Raw genomic sequence first — 20,005 nt, 5'->3', positions numbered from 1 at the left:
AGTTATTTATATTTTTCGTCTGCAACTAATGTAGGACACTTATTTACATTATCAGTCCCTCAGACGAGGGGTTTGGAAGGGACATATTCCCTCATTTCCATAGGCTCAAGCGATGCACTTTACGACTCGATTGATGCCACATTGTGCGACATATTATTCACTCTGATTTTGTACGAGTCTCATAATTTTATGTTGGAAATACGTCTTACCATGGAGCGCATGCATTTGGGCTTATAAACCACTTCTCGTTTACAATCAATGTGAGAAGTTTACCTATATTATCATCCTCCAGACAAAGGGCTTGGAAAAGGGACATGGCCTCGTTGCCACAAATGGTGCCCAATGATACGGTTTGCAACTCAATTATACCTTATTGCATAAGGTATTGTCTATTCTGAATTTTTATGAGTCTCACAGTTTTATTCTAAAAAAGTACAACGCTAGAGAATGAGGCTTTGAAGATTCATAAGCTGCTCATGCTCCTTGTCTGCAATCAATATAGGACGTTTACTTACATTAGATAAGTTAAACTTATTCTTTGATGATACCTTAGTTTTGTAAAAGATTAGGGGAAGATGTAGTCCAATAAAGTATTTTATTTTCTTGTATGTGCGAATTAAATTTGGAATTGGACATGATTTATTTAGCATTACAAGAGGTAAATTAAAATTTTTGTCATTTTAAACTCTTTAAAAAAAAATAGTTAATGTCATTTTCAATCAAATCGATTGAGAAATTCGATTATATATTTAGTATTCTATTTTGACATATCAAATTTTCGATTCAATTCTGTATAATTATATCGAATGCACTCCCATATGAATTGGAGTTATAAGAAGGAATTGGAAGAATAATTTTGAGTCTTCTTGAAAAAAGATAAAAAGAAAAGTTAAAATTTCATTTCCTCAAAATGAAGTACTTTTTGACATATTGTATTAATTAATAAATTATTATGACTATATATAGCATACTTACAACAGATTTGGTCATGTTAGACAGATTTGTAGCTGTTTTCCATAACTCAATTTTGAATTTCTCTCTTGTTCATTTTGAGATGGAGGGAATTTCTTTGAAACCCACTCTTTTATGTAGTGTAAAATTCATTTTTTATTTTTCTGTGACAACGCTTTTAGTCTATTTTTCATTGAAATTGTTACACGCTTTTAGATGCCACCGTGGCAGGGCTTAAAAAGTGGATATGTTGATTGCGGGTAATGCAGTAGGCTGAAGTTGGTAATTGGGCTAGGCCCATGTGGGTATGGACTCTCTCTATTGCTTGCCCCAGGTAACAAAGCAAGAAGAAGACAAGTATTTTCGTGTTACATGGCCACGAATGCGGGCTCTGTACTCGGCAACCTTCTTGGCTCTGCTGCCACAAATGTCGCCGGCCAGCGGCCCGACTCGCCGCTCTCCACGAGGGCGCTAACCACCACAATCATCAACCACGTCCGCCTCGGCCGCCTTGCAAAAGCAGTCTCCATTCTCTTCTCGTCTGCAGTTCCTTTTCCTTTCTCTGTTTACGCACATCTCTTCAGAATTTGCGCGTCAAACAGAGCCATCGTCGAGACCCGGAAGCTCGAATCGCATTTAGTAACATTCACTCCGAATCCACCTGTGTTCTTGCTCAACAGGGCCATAGAGACTTACGGGAAATGCAATTGCTTGGAGGATGCCAAGGAGTTGTTCGACGAAATGCCGACGAGAGATGGCGGGTCTTGGAACGCTATGATAACTGCATATTCGAGGAATGGGCGTGCCGAAGATGCATTGGGTTTATTTTCCAAGATGAATGCGGAGGGGGTGCTTGCTAGTGAGGTCACGTTTGCGAGTGTTCTTGGGGCTTGTGGAGATGTCTTGGAGCTTTGGCTGTCAAGGCAGGTGCATGGCCTTGTTCTGAAATATGGGTTTGTGGGAAATGTTATCCTGGAGAGCTCACTCGTGGATGTGTATGGGAAGTGTAGGCGGATGAGTGATGCGAGGAGGATGTTTGATGAGATCGAGAGTCCAAATGATGTCTCTTGGAATGTGATAGTTAGGAGGTATCTGGAGGCTGGCGAGGGAAATGAGGCGGTGAACATGTTTTCTAAAATGATAAGAATGAGGGTGAGGCCAATGAGTTTTACCGTGTCCAATGCCATTCTTGCTTGTTTGAGTTTTGGTGGATTTAAAGAAGGTATTCAAGTTCATGGATTTGGCATTAAGGTGAATGTGGAGGAGAATGAAGTGGTCTCAAGTACTTTAATCAGCATGTATGCCAAGTGTGGGGATTTGGAGAGTGCCAGGAGGATTTTTGACTTGCCTTGTTCCAAAAATCTGATCAGCTATACCTGTATGGTGTCAGCATATGCTATGAGTGGGAGAATGACTGAAGCGAGACAGTTGTTTGATGACATGCCAGAACGGACTGTGATATCTTGGAATGTGATGTTAGCAGGTTACACACGGTTCTTCGAGTGGGATAAAGCGCTGGACTTTGTAATATTGATGCGCAAAAGGACTAAAGAAATTGATCATGTTACACTTGGGTTGATCTTGAATGTGTGTGCAGCAATTCCAGATTTGGAACTGGGGAAGCAAGTTCATGGATATGCATATAGGCATGGTTTCTACTCCAATCTTTTTGTTGGGAATGCACTTCTTGACATGTATGGAAAGTGTGGCAACTTGATTAGTGCTAGAATTTGGTTCTACGAGATGAGCCATTTGCGAGATAAGGTTTCTTGGAATGCTTTATTGACTAGCTATGCTCGTCATGGGTTGAGTGAAGAAGCAATGGTGATTTTCTGGAAGATGCTGGGAGAGACAAAGCCAAGTAAATTTACCTTTGGAACACTTTTGGCTGCTTGTGCAAATATATTTGCACTTGCACTAGGTAAACAAATCCATGCGTTTATGATCAGAAATGGTTATGATATTGATATTGTCATCAGTGGAGCTTTAGTTGACATGTACTCAAAATGTCGCTGTATTATATCTGCCATGAAGGTTTTCAATAAGGCTGCTTCAAGAGATGTGATTCTCTTTAATTCGATGATTTTGGGTTGTTCACATAATGGGATGGGTGGGAAGGTAGTTGAACTGTTTGAGACAATGGAAAAGGAAGGCGTTAAGCCAGATCATGTCACCTTTCAAGCTGTCTTGCGTGCTTGTATTTCTGATGGTCGAGTTGAACTGGGTAGGCAGTATTTTGAACTAATAAGTAAAAGATACTGTTTGATGCCTCAGCTGGAGCATTATGATTCCATGATTGAGCTATATGGTCAGTATGGATATATGGATGAGCTTGAGGTTTTTATGGAAAACATGCCTTTCAAACCGACTGCTACTATGTTGACAAAAGTATTTGATTTTAGTAGAAAGTATAAGTGCGTCAGGCTAGGAGAGTGGGCATCTGATCGACTCAATGAATTAAATCCCTTGGTTCCATTCCGATTTGAAATTTGATAACACCTAATTAGTTGCATGAGATACCCACAACTATATACGACCGATATACTGAATTGTCTGGTCATCAGATAGAAGCCCAAGCAATTGGGGGTTTCTGGCTACAGTGGATGTGGTGACTTCCGGCACCTGTCCTGTCAGTAGAGGTCTACAAAGAGAAGCATATATGGAAAAGCTGTTAAGCTTCATTTTGTTCAATTTGAGAAACAGAGCATATATGAAAAACTATTTACTGGAAAGATGGCACTGCCACCAATGGGCTGGATACTGCTATTGGATTTGGAGCTAAACCACAATTCTTTAGCAGCTCCATGATTAACTAGGTGCGGAATTGTATTAATCTGGTCTTGGCATTAAAAGTTTCATGTCAATCTTGCGGCTTAGTAATACGCCCCTGTCAATCTAATTATCAGTACATTCATTTCAGGAGATTTGTGAAGGATCATGGACCTCATCAATTTCGCGGGCCATGTAAGCATTCCAGGTATGAACTTGAATGGGACAGTGTCTTTGATGAATATTGATATTAAAGATTTTACATAAATCAGCAAGCCTAAGGGCAGAGTAAAAGGCAAGTCTATTTTTAGTTCTGCTAATTATCTCACTTTCATCTATTTGTTCTTTGAATGCGCCTGCATATTTTGTTTGAGTAGAATGTTATCCAACCTGAAATGAGAACCCTTAGTACATGGAGCTTCAAGTCATTGGAATGGTCTCCCTCTCAGATGTTCCATTCCCACTTAGGCAATTTAACTGGATTAGAATTGTTTGCTGTTCAATATTATGCAAAGTGGTACACAAGCAAATATTTAGCTTGGATCACCTGCAACGTAAGTTAACTAGTAGGAGTTTGTGTCTGAATGCTTCTGGGGGTTTCTTCGAGTCAAACATTGGATCTGTGATCAATTTTGTATTGCAGGAACTTGAATGATTGGTGTTTTGTTCACAATTTGGTACACAAGTCTATATCAAAATTTCTTTACAAAGCCATGCAGAAAGATGCTATTGGGATGTAAAAATTAAAGATTCTCCATGTACAGGATACTAGCAGAATTTGTCGCAAGCAGCTTCTCAGGTCAGGAGAAGCAATCAGGCTCTATATTTGGGATCGCATACACATGTCATCGTATGAATATACAAAATCACTTCTCTGATTTTGTATTGGTTGCATGCACAAGGGAGCTAAGGGCTGCTGTAGGCTTGGTGTCGATGAAAACCTCTTCTTATAGATCTTTGAGATTCGGAGACATCAGAGTAGTAGTAAGAGGCGAGGATTTTCGCTACCAAAAACGGGCCAAAGAAGAAAAGGAGATGGGCCGAAAACGATTCTGAACAAAGCGTCAGTTTTTCCTATGTCATTGTATCCTGTTATATATAAGTAGGAGATAGAGTGATACTCCCTGTATGTGGATCAGCATTTCATTCATTCATCCATCCGTCCAATCTGTAGGTGGAAAGGCTGCGAACAAAAAAGTTTGAAATATCCCTCATAACACCAAGCTAATTCTTTTCGATCTCTTTAACCTAAATTTTTAAGAAAAGGGCAAAAATATAATTATATTGATTTATCAATCATTTTATTTAGGAAAGTAATTTAAATATTACTACATTTAATCGGATTAATCAAGTAAATAACTTATAAAATTTATTATTTATGAAATCCTATAAAAATTTTATGCAAACCACATAAATAAACGAGTCCTTACGAGAAAGTGAACATCAAAATATGTATAAACACAGAAGCTGTCAATCAATTGACACCGAAACTTGTTAATCTCACTGTAGAAATGTGGTTGAAGGTTTGGTCAAGATTTTCGACCTTCAGCCGCCAAATTTCAAACCTATATTGCATACTTTCTGTCTCAAACTTTAAACCAACGCAAGAACCACGACCGTTGGTTACCGATGGACTTTCAAGACTTTCACTCCTACGCACGTGTACTCAATTCCTTGAACACCCCCAGTTCCATTCTACAAGGGAAGCAGCTTCACCTTCTGTTTCTCAAAAGTGGTGTCCTGTTTTCGACTCTCTCCATTGCCAACCGCCTTCTGCAAATGTATGTGCGGTGTGGAGGAGTGAATCACGCCCGACGCCTGTTTGATGAGATGCCTCAGAGAAACTGTTTCACTTGGAATACCCTCCTCGAAGGATATGCAAGGTCAGGACTCAGAAATGGTTTGTTGAATTTGTTTTACTCAATGCCACATAAGAATGAGTTCTCTTGGAATGTTGTCCTTTCGGGATTAGCGAGAGAGGGTGAGTTGGGTACTGCGCAGGGGTTGTTTAATGAGATGCCAAATAAGAATGAAGTTGCGTGGAATACATTGATTCACGGGTATGCTAGAAGTGGGGAACCAGGGATGGCTTTGATGTTGTTTAAGGATTTTATAAAGTGGGAGATGAATGAAAGTGGTGGCATATTGAGGTGGGACCCGTTTGTTTTGGCAACAGCAGTTGGAGCTTGCACAGAGCTCGGCGGCGTTGAATTGGGGAAGCAAGTTCATGCTAGGATGATACTTGATGATGTGGAATTTGATTCGGTTTTGGGAAGTTCTCTCATGAACATGTATGGAAAGTGCGGTGATTTGGATAGCGCCAGCCGTCTTTTCAATGTGATGGAGGATCCAGATGATTATACTCTATCATCATTGATTTCAGGCCATGCTAACTGCTGTAGAATGGATGACGCTGGAAGAATATTTAGACTCAAATCTAATCCTTGTGTTGTGTTATGGAATAGTATGATTTCAGGGTATGTTGCTAATGATGACCCAGTGGAGGCTCTAATCTATTTTGAAAGCATGCACAAGAAAGGGGTTCTGGGAGATTTCTCTACCTTTTCTAGTGTTTTCAGTGCCTGCAGTAGTATAGGCATTTGTAAAAATTGTATTCAACTGCATGCCCATGCTTATAAGTTGGGAAGTTTTCACGACTTAGTCGTTGCCAGTGCACTAATTGATGCATATGCCAAGTGTGGGAGTCATATTGATGCTTGTAACTTATTTGGTGAGCTCAAAACTTATGATACTGTTTTGCTTAATTCTATGATCACCATTTACTGTGATTCTGGTAGAATTGAAGAAGCTAACTGCATTTTCAATGATATGAAATTGAAAAGTTTGATCTCATGGAATTCCATGCTAGTGGGTCTGGTTCAGAACGGCTACTCCGTGGAAGCATTAGAACTCTTTTGCACGATGAATAAGATCAACTTAAGTATGGACAAGTTCAGCCTAGCTAGTGCCATTAGTGCATGTGCTAGCATTCCATCGCTTGAACTTGGTGAACAGATTTTTGCTAGAGCTACTGTCATTGGTGTGGATTTTGATCAGGTTATAGCTACATCCCTTATAGACTTCTATTGTAAATGTGGTTTTGTCGAAGTGGGTAGAGAACTGTTTAACCAAATGATGAAATTTGATGAGGTTTCATGGAATTCAATGTTGATGGGTTATGCTACAAATGGCTATGGTATTGAAGCTTTGGCTCTATTTGATGAGATGAGACATGAGGGTGTGGTACCTACAGAAATCACATTTACTGCAGTTTTATCTGCTTGTGATCATTGTGGACTAGTAGAAGAAGGAAAGAATTGGTTTTACCTAATGAAACACGACTATCATATTGATCCTGGTATTGAACATTACTCTTGCATGATAGATCTTTTTGCAAGAGCAGGTTCTCTTCAAGAAGCTATTGATCTTATCGATGAGATGCCTCATCAGGCCAATGCAGACATGTGGTCTGCAATTCTTAGAGGGTGCATAGAACAGGGTGATAAGTCTCTTTCTGAGAAAGTGGCCGGGAGAATTATTGAACTTGATCCTCAAAATTCAGGTGCTCTTGTACAGTTATCAGGTGTAATGGCCTCTAGCGGAGATTGGAAGCAATCAGCATTGGTGAGAGAGTTGATGAGAGATATGAAAATCCAAAAGAGTCCTGGCAGAAGCTGGTGCAGTCTTTGAGGAAGAATGTAGATTACTCCCTGGAGGTAAAAGACTTGTTTGATGCACCTTCACTCTAAATGACTTACGTAAATTATCTTTATAGAGTAATTTTCAGTTCTCTTTGCATCTTGAACTGGTAGCTTTACAGCACCCTAAGGACTTTTACGTTATTTCTTTTCCTTTTATTTATTTATTTTTTGGTTGCAATTATCCTCTGAATGCAAGTAAAGGTAAACTATAGGAGGAAGTTCCTGTCTAGTTAAAGTCACTTGCTTCCTAGTAATGGAGGTCAGATCTGTTATTCAGTTGAGTAGGCTAGTTCAAGCTCGAGCTTTCTACTCTTCTTCTCCTCAGTAGATCAAGAATGGTTTGCAAAGAGACATGCTAATAACTTTCTCTGCCAAATGGAACGTAACCGCAGAAAGCTGTATACATTTGTTGCTACTACTATATGTGAAGTTTGGATCTGTATATGTGCTGTGTGTGACATAGCTTATTTATATACGACCTCTGAGAAATAGCTGCTCCTTTGGAAAATGCTGTTAGCTACTCAGCGTAGAGGACCATGCTATATCTCTTCCTACATTGTAAATAAATTGAATTTATGATGATTTTGAGAAATATTAAGTTTGGGTGAAATGTGTAGTTGTCGCTTTAACTCCTTGTTAGGACTGCTCTTGCAATTAATTAAAGAACCATATTCAACATTGCATTCACAGACTCGCCAAAAGTGTCATTTATGCTCTCGCAGATGTAAAGGTCAGTACATTACCTAGTGGATGTATGAAAGGTGAATCTCTAGAATTGCATTATTTCTGCTATTTAAACTGTTGATCAAATCTAATTAATAATTTTCTTACATCTTCCTCCATTTCTTTTTCCCAAATTCCATCTGTAATTAATAACTTTGTTCCTTCCATTTCTTATATCTTGCAGTTATATGGGCGTTCAATGCAGAAGCAGCATGTGGTTGAACAAAATAAATTGGCATTATTCTTTATGATGCAGATGAGGAGTTTTGAGCTGGTAGAACTAAAGGCGCAATTGATTTATTCCAGATACTGCAATTTTGACCTAACTCGCAGCATTTGTATGAATCATAATTTGTGTTTGTTGGGGACTTTCGAAGCCAGGAAATAATTGAAAGTAGGACAGAAGATAATGCAGTTGCAAGCACATGTATAGCTTCCCTAAATGAATTTGGTTAGCATGTATGGGCACAGTGGTAGATGGGAAACCGTTCTTTAAGTAAGAAAGTAGATGAGGAAAGAAAGTAGCTGGCTGCAGTTAGAAGGGACCACATCTTTTCTATTGAAGGAAATCGAATTTTCCGTTGATTGAAGGAAATCTATTCAGTTTTGCAGCTTTTGGCCCAAGAGACACGGGGATGCAAATAATGCTTAGCAACTGGTAAGTGACTTGCATTCAGTAAATTAATGACAAGCGTTCTCTGAAGGAGTTTGTGGATGAACTTTGAAATCATAATGTATTTGTGACTATTAATTTTCAAATCAAAGAAATTTGTGATGGTTACTTTTGAGTTATGCTGTCATTTCATGCAGTCGTGTGCTTTTATTACATTTTTCTTGACCACTATCATCACTTTTACTGCTGCAGTTGGACACCTTCCTCTGCATTACCTTTTCCGTTTTCATTAATGTCGTTAAATTTTGTGGTTTCTGTACGCAGGAATTCAATCGGATCAATTAAGTTTTCTGGCATCCTTCGCGACCGTAGTGGAGTGAGGTTGCAGGATTATGGCATCAAGAGTTGATACTGTTGGTAAGAAGTCTTCTTCCAGTAATCTTGGCCAATTTTCTTGGTGTGAATACCACAAATATATTTCTACACTTTCAACAACTCACTAGAAACTACATGCAAAAAATCAGGCAAGAAGAAAGAGAAATCCCTTGATGTACATCATGCTGGCCTATCATAACTCAATTGGCCAAAATTTCACATGGATCTTTAATCTGTTCAGTTGAACTTCTACTAGTATGCTTTAAATACTCCAAAATGGGTACTAGAATTAGGCAGCTTTAGCCAAGAACCAGTACTAGAGATAGGAAAATAGAGCTTCTTTATTGCTGTTTGATACCATTAATTCCCTCTTTTGATAGCAAACTTGCAGCCAGCTAGGGCCAGCCAACCCTAAGGCAGGATTGTAATAGGTCGAGAAAGGACAGCAATGAGTTAGGATGTATTAATGATGTGTAAGATTAGAGCGACACGTACTTGTGTTGGTCCTTGTTGATATGCTTCCGTTTCTATCCCATCCTTTGTCTTACACTTTACTTTTTGGCATCTTTTATCACTACAATAATAGCAATCCTTAATTATGTATACAATTTACTACTATCTAATTCTCTCCCACACTTTAGCTTTTAAAATGTAAACTTGATCCTAGATTTGAATTTTGCATCTATGAGTAATTACTCTCATGTTGTTTGGTTGGGGTGGTGGTGCTTTAAAGGTTTGTAGGTAAAGACGTGACCTCTAATAAATGCTAGGATTCTGGACAATAGTGAAATAGTTTTTTTAGGTAAATTACAATAGGCTCGTGTGAGATTTTTTTCATAATTATAAATACTCTATAAAATGAATGGTCGTCTAACAAATATCTATTCGTCAAAACCCACTGTAAAGGGTATTTATCACACGATCATTAATTTTAAGAGGTATTTATAATTTTCAAATAATGAGATGTATTTATAATTATAACAAATTTTAAAATAACCCAATATAATTTACTCCTTCTTGTTTGATTCTTTTACTTTGTGAAATTACTCATGTTAGAAGATTTGAAGGTAAAGATGGTACTTACTCTAACAAAAATGATTGGTGGTTACGGAAAAAATATATATATTTTAGGAAATTATGCTTCCCATTTAAAATGGTACTGCTAAAAGATTAAAGCATCATATTAATTTTTTGGAAGAAGAAAATTTTCAAAATAATTGACCAAAAACGTGGAAGACTTGAATTGTACTCCTCTTAGCCCTCCAATTTAAATTCTGGATTTTCTTTTTTCAGAATTATTTTCTGGTGAATTCAAAAGTTTAGTGTATCACATCAGAGATGTGGATGACTTGAACTTTGCTTACAGAATTCTCACACACACACACACACAAAAGAAAAAAAAGAAAAAATATTTGGTTAGATGATATGGGCTACAGATGTCCCCCGAGTTTGGCACTATAGGATATTTATTGTCCTACTCTCTTCTGTCAGTTCAATCCCAAAGAAATTGGTCAAATATCATGTACAACCCCATTTATAGTCATAGCTTGCCTTATGCATTTAATTTGTCATTACATACACGAACCCCTCTATATGTTCTCACCCATAACACACACACACACACAACACAAACATTTGGTTTCGAATCTTTTTTGGAAACGATTTTTCCCAATGTCTATCTGCAGACTTGCAAGATCAAGGACCATAACACGTTTTCTCAAGACAAAGATTTGTCCCTTTGAGATTCATGAGAGGTTGATTACTCCAAATTATTCCTTCTTTCATGCCTGCTCTTCTTACAAGACCTTGGCTGGTAATTTCACCAGAAAACCACATGAATTGTGGGATAAGACAGCCAACATTCTGGCTTTCCGGCGGTTTGAATCAGCCAGAGCTGGGGAACAAGCAGAAGCAGTATCTTATACTGATGATGATGAGGATGAAAACCAGGTAACTGTTTCTTGAATTTTGCAAGTTTTACTTTTTCTTTCTTCCCCAGAACTTCTTGCATGTAATAACATATCAGTTTAGTCAAATGATTGAGGTTAATGTTTTTGGTGACAAACTTACCTTTGGGTTTTCTTGCACATAGTTAGATGATTGGTTCATATCCTGCTCGTAAAGGTAAAGAACATGCGACAATCATTCATGCAAGTATTTGTTGTAGTCTAGACTTATCGACGGAGATTTATACAACACGTCCTGAATATTGAATAAACATGTTTTTGACATTTGAGGTTGTTACAGATGAGATGACTGTCCAATATATACAAGTACTTATTGTATAATTAATACACATGTATAACTACGTACATAACTGTTCATGTAAGTATGTCCTTATATATATATATAAAGCAAGCATACTTGTGGAAATAATTTTAAGCTTCATACTAACTTTTAGAAAAAAAAGAAAACCTCTTTGTATATGAAATATGCAGATGTCATGTGAAATGTGGAAGACGCCATAATTAGATGTTGATTTTTTTGCCTTTTCATCCAATAAATGACATGTTCTGTTGTGCGGAGTAAATTACACTTTTGGTTTCTCTATTTTGGGTTAAACTCGATTTTGGTCTCTATATTTTATAAATTATTACGATTTTGATTCAACCATTAAATTGGGTTTAAAAATGTTGACTTAAGAGTGTCGGAATGATTCAAAACTATAACGATTTATGAAAATTAGAGATCAAAACCATGTCTGAAAAAAAATTAAAAATCAAAATTGCAATGATATGTAAAAATTAAGAATGAAAATCATGTTTCAAAAAATTGAAGGACCAACGTGAAATTTGCCCCAAAATATAAGAACCAAACTGTGCGGTGATTTGATAGTTTGAAATGAAGTGAGTAATTATTTACACTATTAGCACATTATAGATTGGAATGTGAATTAATATAATTTACAATATAAATAAATAAAACAAAAACAGTTCAAATAAAATTATAATTTGTTTGAAATCAAGTGGATGAGTATAAAAAATCCGTAGACCACAAAAAAAAAAAAATGAGAAATGAGTGATTTGACTGGTGTATTTATTATCCACTTGTCGTTTCTCATCCAAATGTACGGAAATCAATGCTTCTCTGACATGTCAGTTTATAGCAGACCTCTTTCTCCAAATATTATTATTATTATATTACATGGATATGAGTGAGCAGTGTATTGGGTTACCATCTGAGCCCAATGAGAAAGCGAAAGTTTGGAGTGAACCCAAACGATAAGCCCAGAATGTTGGCCCACCAGAAAAAAAGATTCTATTAAGGTGGCCCATTTGGAATGACAGTTCCATGCCTTGTGGGAAGGTGCAGAAAATATCAAACATCAATTATAACAAGAGGCTTCCATTGTTTTCATGTTACTAATAAAATAAATGTGTATCGATTTATCAAAATTAAGGTTAAATGTGAAAAGAATACTAATTTATACTTAACTAACATTCTTGGGTTTTGGAATTTTAACTTCACCACTTGAGTTAAATCTTTTTTAGTTTTCAAGTTTTAAAAAATTGTATTATTATAAGATTTTAATTTTGATATATACACATATCAAAATTCAATATCGTGTGGACTTTATAAATATTAAGGATAATTACGTCCATATCCCTGACTTTAGATCAATAATTTCTGTGTTTTGCATAATACATAAACTAATCTTGATATCCAAATATTAACGTTTTTTAGGGATGTAAAATAGAATATAGGTAAGAGGTATAAATATAATTATCCTTAAAAACTAAAATCAAGCAAGCACAAAGTCCATATATGAAGGTATTTTTGTAGAAAAAAATTCTGAATATTTATTATTTTTCAATGTATGCTTTGGAAATTATTGATATACTTAATTAATATTTAATATTTTAATGTACTCAAAATTATAATTAATGGTTTTTATTGAAAAAAAAATAAAGGTAAAATTACACTTTTAATGTCATGGGGTAGGAAGTTCAACGCTTTTAGTTATCTACTTTACAAAATTTTTAAAATGGTCTCAAACTTGAAAAAATCCGATATATTTAATCCTTTACTTCATAAAATTTTAAAAATGATTCCAAAATAAAGAAAATATGACAATTAATTAACTTTTTTCGGGATTTATGAGATTAAATGTTAAATTTATTCAATTTCAGAATAATTTTAAAAATATCATAAAATATATTATTAAATGTGATAAAGTTTTTTAATTTTAGGATCATTTTTAAAATATAGTAACCACTTACGCACCACTAAAATTGTATTTTTTTTTTTTTAAAAAAAAAGAAAGTAATTATGAAGGTGCAGGCAGGCACAAAGGATAGGAAGAGATGACAAGTCAGCTAATGTCATGTACGGTTTTGTGGCATATGTCTGTTTCACTCCTCCATGCATTTACTCGTGTTCAAAATTTGCTGCTCCTCTGTCTTTCCCTCCTTAAAAATCCATCCTCTCTCTCTCTTCTTCCTTAATTCTGAGCAACAAACAATCCCCACACTCATTTCCAACATGAATTTGCTCGCCAACATCCTCAAACAACCAATCCGCAAATCTGTGTTGATTCATCATAGGAGCTGCAGGCTGACATTGTTTGCCAAACTCCCTGAATCCCTTCAGCTACCTGCAGTCAATGACACTCTTTTCTGCTTTTCCCTCTCCACAACAGCACACACATTGTTGTCACAACATGCTCCTTTATTTGACCTTCAGGAACAAGATGCTCACAATGTTAATGTTCAGGTGATTTTGTTTTGTTTTGAACAATGTTGCATGCTTCTTTTTTTTGTTTTGCTTTGATTAATGATGATCAAGGAATTTAGTATATTTGTAATTCTAACTTCAAGGTTGATTACATGGCAAAAGATTAGAATTTTACCAGAAAGTTTGCAATTTTCTTTATTATGAAGACCCCATGAGGCATACAATGAAGTATATGAGCAAGAAAAGTTGGAAAGGAATTGAACAACTGTTTGGTTTCTGACAAATTTACAGTCCATTGATTTTCCTGGTGGAAGGGTCACATTTACTCCTCAAATAAAGTTCATTTCGGAGTCCACTGACAAAAGAGTTCCTTGCTATCGCGTTCTTGATGATGATGGTTATCCCTTTGCAGGCAGCAGATCTGAGCAGGTATATACAATAATATTCATTTTTTGGTTTAAATTTCAAGAACGTGGACTTGTTGAAAGAGTTTCGATTTTCGTTTATTTGGTGCGTCAGGATAGAGCTTGAAACTTGACAAGAACCATTGGAGTTGCTTCGTACTTTCTTTGTTAGTGATCATGTCATGTAAGGACTTATTGTGTACAAAAATGCATTAGGTGGACAAAGAAACAGCATTGAAGATGTACAAAAGCATGGTGACCCTTCAGATAATGGATCATATTTTCTATGAAGCTCAAAGACAAGGGAGGATATCGTTTTACATGACCTCAATGGGAGAAGAGGCCATCAATATTGCCACTGCTGCTGCACTCTCACCAGATGACATTATATTGCCTCAGGTAAATGATTTACTGTAGATTGTTTTGGATGTTGTTTGAGGGTAGATTACATGTCTACTGATATACGTTTTACTTGTTTTGAGATGGGAAAGGTTTAACTGAGAACAATCTTGTGTAATGCAGTATCGGGAGCCTGGGATACTCTTGTGGCGTGGGTTCACGATTGAAGAATTTGCCAACCAATTGTTTGGAACGAAAAATGATGCTGGTAAAGGCAGGCAAATGCCTGTGCATTATGGTTCTAAGAAACATAATTTCGTCACTGTTTCATCACCTATTGCGTAGGTTCTGGGATCTTTTTTAGCTTTTTGGAACTAATAAATTGTTCATATGAAAAATTACGTGTTGCATTTTTTGTCAGAACGCAGCTGCCTCAGGCTGCTGGCATTGCTTACTCTCTTAAGATGGATAACAAGGAGGCATGTGCAGTCGCTTTCACGGGAGATGGAGGCACGAGTGAGGTAGACTTTGTTATTGCAAGTTGTGGCAAAGATTGTGCCCTTTGTTGTATGTGTTTTTCTTTATATTTGTGCAATGAGATCCTGGCACATGTTAACATGCTCAGATATTTGGCAGGGAGATTTCCATGCTGGCTTGAATTTTGCAGCAGTTATGGAAGCTCCTGTTTTGTTCATTTGCCGCAACAATGGATGGGCCATAAGCACCCCAATATCAGACCAGTTCAGAAGTATAGTTTAGCTTTCATATGATAGTAGCAACAAGTAACTCACATTTAACACACATTTCAATGTGAAAACTGCGATAGTTGAGCAAGAAATAGTAATATTCTTGAAATGCTTTCCGTTTTTATCAACACTGAGAAGCTATCAAGTTTGGATATCTTTGATGACAGTAGAGTAGTTTCTTATATCATCATGTAACTGAAACAGATAGCATTGATTTTTCTTTTCGTTTATACGTGGCAGGTGATGGTGTCGTTGTTAAGGGCCAAGCATATGGAATCCGTAGTATACGGATAGATGGAAATGATACTCTTGCTGTTTATAGTGCAATTCGTGCAGCTCGAGAAATGGTCATACGCGAGCAGAAGCCGATACTAGTTGAGGTGAAGTTTGAGCTACCTGTTTCTCTGCATTTCTTTTCTTCAGCCTGAAACTCTTATCTAGAGAATATTAACTCTATTAGTTTTTCTGTATCAATGTTTAGGCCCTAACGTATCGAGTAGGTCACCACTCAACATCAGATGATTCCACCAAATACCGACCACTGAATGAGATTGAATACTGGAAAACAGCTCGAAACCCATTGGGCCGATACAGAAAATGGGTTCAGAGAAACGGCTGGTGGACAGATGAGGAGGAAACTGAGCTTCGTGGAAGCATAAGGAAGCAGGTTGAGTTTAAGTAACAAAAACCTGGTTTCTATTTGTTGTATCTACATCTGTACTAGGCCCATATAACCGTTTCTTATCGTGTTCTGCTGCAGGTAATGAATGCAATTCAAGTGGCTGATAAAACAGAAAAACCTTCTCTTAAAGAATTATTTACCGATGTCTATGACCGTCTCCCATTGAATCTCCACGAGCAAGAGAAATCACTCAGAGAAACCATCAAGAGACATGAGCAGGATTTCCCAGCTGATGTTCCCCTGTAGATAATAGTTCATAACGTACAAGGTTATGTGCGGGCCGGATATCGTCAAACTTCAGAATGTTCCATTTATAGGCACTCCATCCGCGTGAAGTCAATAGCTTGACAAAATTGTATGTATATAATTAACAAAAGTACGGAGCTGGCAATAAAGACATAGGATTTTCATGATAATTACTTCTTTCTTTCATTGCCTTAATCTAGATTCTGTCATCAGCCCTTTGTTGAATCAGTTATCTTTCAACTATAAAGATGCTTGCAGTCATCACTTATCAATTATCACTAATTCAACTGGTCTTCAGAAAGTTCCTCTGGATGCAAGATCCATCTTTTAGCATTTTGTAAGAAGTTTTAGCTTATGGGATCAATGGCCAAAGCTTTGATCCATGGTCACCTGGTATAAGTTTGGATGATCTTGCATTGAACAATGAATTTCTTGAAATACGAAATTGGCTTACTTTTCTAATCATTTCATTATCTTTAATAATGTTTTTAAAGAGGATATATGGTAGTCGGTAGAAATACAAATTTTTATGGCACCAGATTCAAGTGCCAAATAGAGTAACAAAATAGTTGAAGAACATTGGGCCGATGGGGAACAGATTTAGCTAAATTTAGTAACAGACTGAGTCCGTTGTAAATGAAAACAAACGTAGTTTTGAAGTCTTTTGGAGAAACCTAAGTCACTGTTTGATTGCCCAATATACAGAAACACCCAACTTTGATGTTATCTACAGCAACTTTGCAATCATCATCGCTGTCACTCATCCATGTACGGTTTCTGTTTATTGCCGCCACAACCCATTTCGAATATCTCCCTTCCAACCAGATATATACTCCTAATATTCTCCCTTTTCTACACACACAGCCAGACAGAGTTAGACAGAAACAAAGGTGCATCAGCAGAAAGAAAAGATTTTTCTTGTTTAAGAATTCTTGAAGCCGTACCTGGAACTTTGCCCTTTTTCTTGTGCTACCACAGACAACTGTACATTATATAGCATTCTGGATTCAGCATTAGGACGAAAGGTTCTTTCTTGTTCAAGAATTCTTGTTACAGGAGTTGGGAATTCTCCTTTCTCTTGTGTTATGCTTGTGGATTTCGTATCAGGTCGAGTTAGTTGGAGCATTGCATTAAAAAAATCTCCTGTTTCTGCGACGTTGTAATTCTCTTAGTTATATGGCATCGCCCGGTGAAAGGAGCAGCAGTAGTATAAGTACTAATTATCTCATGCCAGGACGCATTGTGATTGCTTATGATGCGACTAAAAATCATAGTGCTCGGGAGTTTAAGGAAATTATTGCTAATATACAGATGCGGGATGACATGATTCAAGAAGTGGATATGGTTACAGTGCTTGGGGTCTTGCATAAAATGCTTCATCCCTGTAAGTTCATGTCTATTCTGGCAATGTGCTTCATGATGCCTTTTATGTTGAACTGCTTGGGGTTCTGAGAATCATGTTTGGCTCATTATGGGTGTAGTTGGTCTGAATTTGGTTCAAATTTTTGTTTGGGTTGTGTAACTGAGTGATGAAGAGTCAACTTTCTAATACTTGAGTTGCATCCGAACCAGTGATAGTCATGCATTTGGTTCAATGTGCTTTCTCTGTCATTTTGCCTTTTCACTTTGAACACGTCTTTAAGTTTCTGTTGTAACCTTTGTATCCCCACAGTGGGTTTCCAAATGCAAATAGGCCCCGACTCTTTCATTGGAACACGAGTCCGTGCAATCAAAGGAGAAGTCTCAAGGATGGTTGATGCATTAGCAGGGATGCTCCAGCGTAGTGCTGAAGAATGTGAAGGCAATGGGGTAAATATGCTCTTGTATTCATTTTAATGATTGCTCAAAGACAGAATCTTCTGGTCCACCAGGGACGTTTGCTAGCAAAAATGTTTTATGATGTTAGCATTGTTTCTAATTTCTTTTCGAAGAGAAGAAAAACTATCTGTAAGAACAGAATGTTGCGAGCGGTGCTCGTCCAGATATCATGATTTCTTGTAAATAACACTCTCTGTATGTAGGTTGGTATAGAAGTTAAGATTGTTGTTGGAGCTCCGCTCAATAAGGTTGTCGTACAAGAAACTGTAGCTTCAAACGCAACATGGGTCGTTCTTGATAGGTACTGTTTGCCTTTAGTTCACTATCTTGAATTATTGACTGTGCATACATACTGAACTAATGTCATCATTTTTCAATTCTATAATTACTGTTTGTTGCGTTTAACTTCAAATAACTTTTTAGCACTAACAATGATATCAAGATTTTATAATTTGCACCATAAGATGGCTCTATCGATGATAAATCAATTTTAGCATCTTCAGAAGTTGAAGTTGAATAATAATTTTACCTTCATCGCATTCTTGATGTTTATTTTGAACGGGAGCTGATAATTTGCAATGACAGGCACCTAAGAAAGGAATCGAGGTTTTACCTTAAACACATACCATGCAAAGTCGCTCTGATCCTTGATAACTTCTCTCTGGAGGTTTTGAGGCCTTATTATTCTGACAAGGCTACTGTTAATACCGAGCATAAGCTGTTTTACTCATTTTCTAAGCTTGTTCCTCTGTTACCTGTTGAATATAATACCAACAACGAGCAGCCAAGCGTTTCTCCCTGCTACCATGAATCTATGAGTTCCCAGGAAAGCTCTGATAGTGAGAGGAGCAGCTTTGCATCTTCACTTACATCCAAATCTAAGGAGCAAGGCGTTTTTTCACCAGATGAATTTGGCTCAAATCATCAGCAGGAGAAATCAGGTTAGAAATGTTAATTGAACATATTTGAATTTAGAGTTCTGGTATAAGCATCAACTGTAAGCTTTCCATCTTTCTGATTCAAGTTTTTGTTTGAGCTGTTGCTCTTGCATTAACCATGTTTTGACTTTGATGAACCGTTGAAATTAGCCCGTAATAATCAGGAATCATGTTAATTATTGTCTTCAACAGGTAGCTATACTAAAGTGATAAATAAATATGATAATTCTCCACCAGTGATGCAAAAACAAGGACTGAGGAGTCATTCCAATGTCCCTGTTCATCATCCAGCTAGTGAAATGAAATTGGATCTCGATGCAAAGACATGCGATTATTCTGAGGTACAGATTGCCGGGGATGATTTTTCATCGGGAAATTTAGAGGGACGTGGTGGGTGCGAATTTGTATATAAAGGTCCTTGTTCTGTTTCTACTTTCGACATGTTTGTAATTTCGATGAACAATTGACAGGAACCAATGCTAAAGTGGAAAGGGAATCTCTTGATTCCTACATAGTGATGCAAAAGCAAACAAAACTGCAGACAGATTGTGATGCACCTCTAACGTCTGATGAGATGAAAATGGAGCTGTATTTGATGGGCTGTAGTTATTCTGATATACAGATTGCGACAAATGATTTTTCATCTGAAAATTTACTGGGAGAAGGTGGGTACGGAGTTGTGTATAAAGGTCAGCTTAAGGATGGGCAGCTCATTACTGTAAAAGTGCAAAAGGAAGCAAATACACAAGGTCTCTCGGAATTTCATTCTGATGTATGCCTCCTAAGCTTGGTGTGTCACAAGAACATTGTGATGCTTCTTGGGTGTTGTCGCAAAGAAAACATAAACATCTTGGTCTACGAATATATCTGTAATAAATCACTGGAGTGGCATTTATTTGGTAAGCAACTGTGGTAAATATGGAACCTACAAAAGGCAATTATTGCATCTCTCAAGTTAATCTTTTTTATGTTTTGTAGAAAATTACATTCTGTTGTAGCATGATTCCCCCCCCCCCCCCCCCCCCT

General features: G+C 37.0%; 4 protein-coding genes across 8 annotated transcripts in view; all 4 read left to right on the top strand.

Moving 5' to 3' along the window:
• Positions 1,237–4,943, top strand: LOC105180018 (pentatricopeptide repeat-containing protein At3g26540). Of its 4 annotated transcripts, none has more exons than XM_011103701.2 (4): positions 1,237–3,767; positions 3,872–3,928; positions 4,485–4,519; positions 4,623–4,943. In XM_011103701.2, the coding sequence occupies exon 1, from the start codon at positions 1,324–1,326 to the stop codon at positions 3,442–3,444; it is 2,121 nt and encodes a 706-aa protein (XP_011102003.1). In that variant the 5' UTR covers positions 1,237–1,323; the 3' UTR covers positions 3,445–3,767; positions 3,872–3,928; positions 4,485–4,519; positions 4,623–4,943. The 4 variants fall into 4 exon arrangements, with proteins under 4 accessions (XP_011102003.1, XP_011102007.1, XP_011101991.1 ...); XM_011103705.2 differs by having other exon boundaries at positions 4,364–4,519; XM_011103689.2 differs by having other exon boundaries at positions 4,485–4,943.
• On the top strand, positions 5,156–10,952 carry LOC105180000 (putative pentatricopeptide repeat-containing protein At1g77010, mitochondrial). The gene is made up of 4 exons (XM_011103664.2): positions 5,156–7,436; positions 8,329–8,802; positions 9,082–9,174; positions 10,818–10,952. Exon 1 carries the CDS (start codon positions 5,350–5,352, stop codon positions 7,408–7,410), a length of 2,061 nt encoding a protein of 686 aa, XP_011101966.1. The 5' UTR covers positions 5,156–5,349; the 3' UTR covers positions 7,411–7,436; positions 8,329–8,802; positions 9,082–9,174; positions 10,818–10,952.
• On the top strand, positions 10,492–16,396 carry LOC105180006 (2-oxoisovalerate dehydrogenase subunit alpha 2, mitochondrial). 2 transcript variants are annotated; one of them, XM_011103672.2, is made up of 9 exons: positions 10,492–11,082; positions 14,098–14,235; positions 14,427–14,609; positions 14,733–14,890; positions 14,971–15,070; positions 15,186–15,297; positions 15,536–15,675; positions 15,777–15,962; positions 16,056–16,396. In XM_011103672.2, exons 1-9 carry the CDS (start codon positions 10,687–10,689, stop codon positions 16,221–16,223), a joined length of 1,581 nt encoding a protein of 526 aa, XP_011101974.1. In that variant the 5' UTR covers positions 10,492–10,686; the 3' UTR covers positions 16,224–16,396. The 2 variants fall into 2 exon arrangements, with proteins under 2 accessions (XP_011101974.1, XP_011101981.1); XM_011103679.2 differs by lacking the exon at positions 10,492–11,082 and adding an exon at positions 13,417–13,845.
• Positions 16,827–20,005, top strand: part of LOC105155448 (probable serine/threonine-protein kinase PIX7) — a 5,565-nt gene continuing 2,386 nt past the window's right edge. Inside the window, exons 1-6 of the mRNA XM_011071323.2 lie at positions 16,827–17,607; positions 17,896–18,032; positions 18,245–18,342; positions 18,627–18,982; positions 19,172–19,369; positions 19,450–19,878. Of these exons, the coding sequence (XP_011069625.1) occupies positions 17,400–17,607; positions 17,896–18,032; positions 18,245–18,342; positions 18,627–18,982; positions 19,172–19,369; positions 19,450–19,878 (1,426 nt within the window). The 5' untranslated portion in view covers positions 16,827–17,399. The remainder of the gene's footprint in view (positions 17,608–17,895; positions 18,033–18,244; positions 18,343–18,626; positions 18,983–19,171; positions 19,370–19,449; positions 19,879–20,005) is intronic.

The sequence above is a fragment of the Sesamum indicum genome, linkage group LG2 (genome assembly GCF_000512975.1).
Source record: "Sesamum indicum cultivar Zhongzhi No. 13 linkage group LG2, S_indicum_v1.0, whole genome shotgun sequence".
In the NCBI taxonomy this organism is placed as follows: Eukaryota; Viridiplantae; Streptophyta; class Magnoliopsida; order Lamiales; family Pedaliaceae; genus Sesamum; species Sesamum indicum.
Note: the sequence above shows the minus strand (reverse complement) of the source record. Positions and strands in the feature narration are given on the sequence as shown.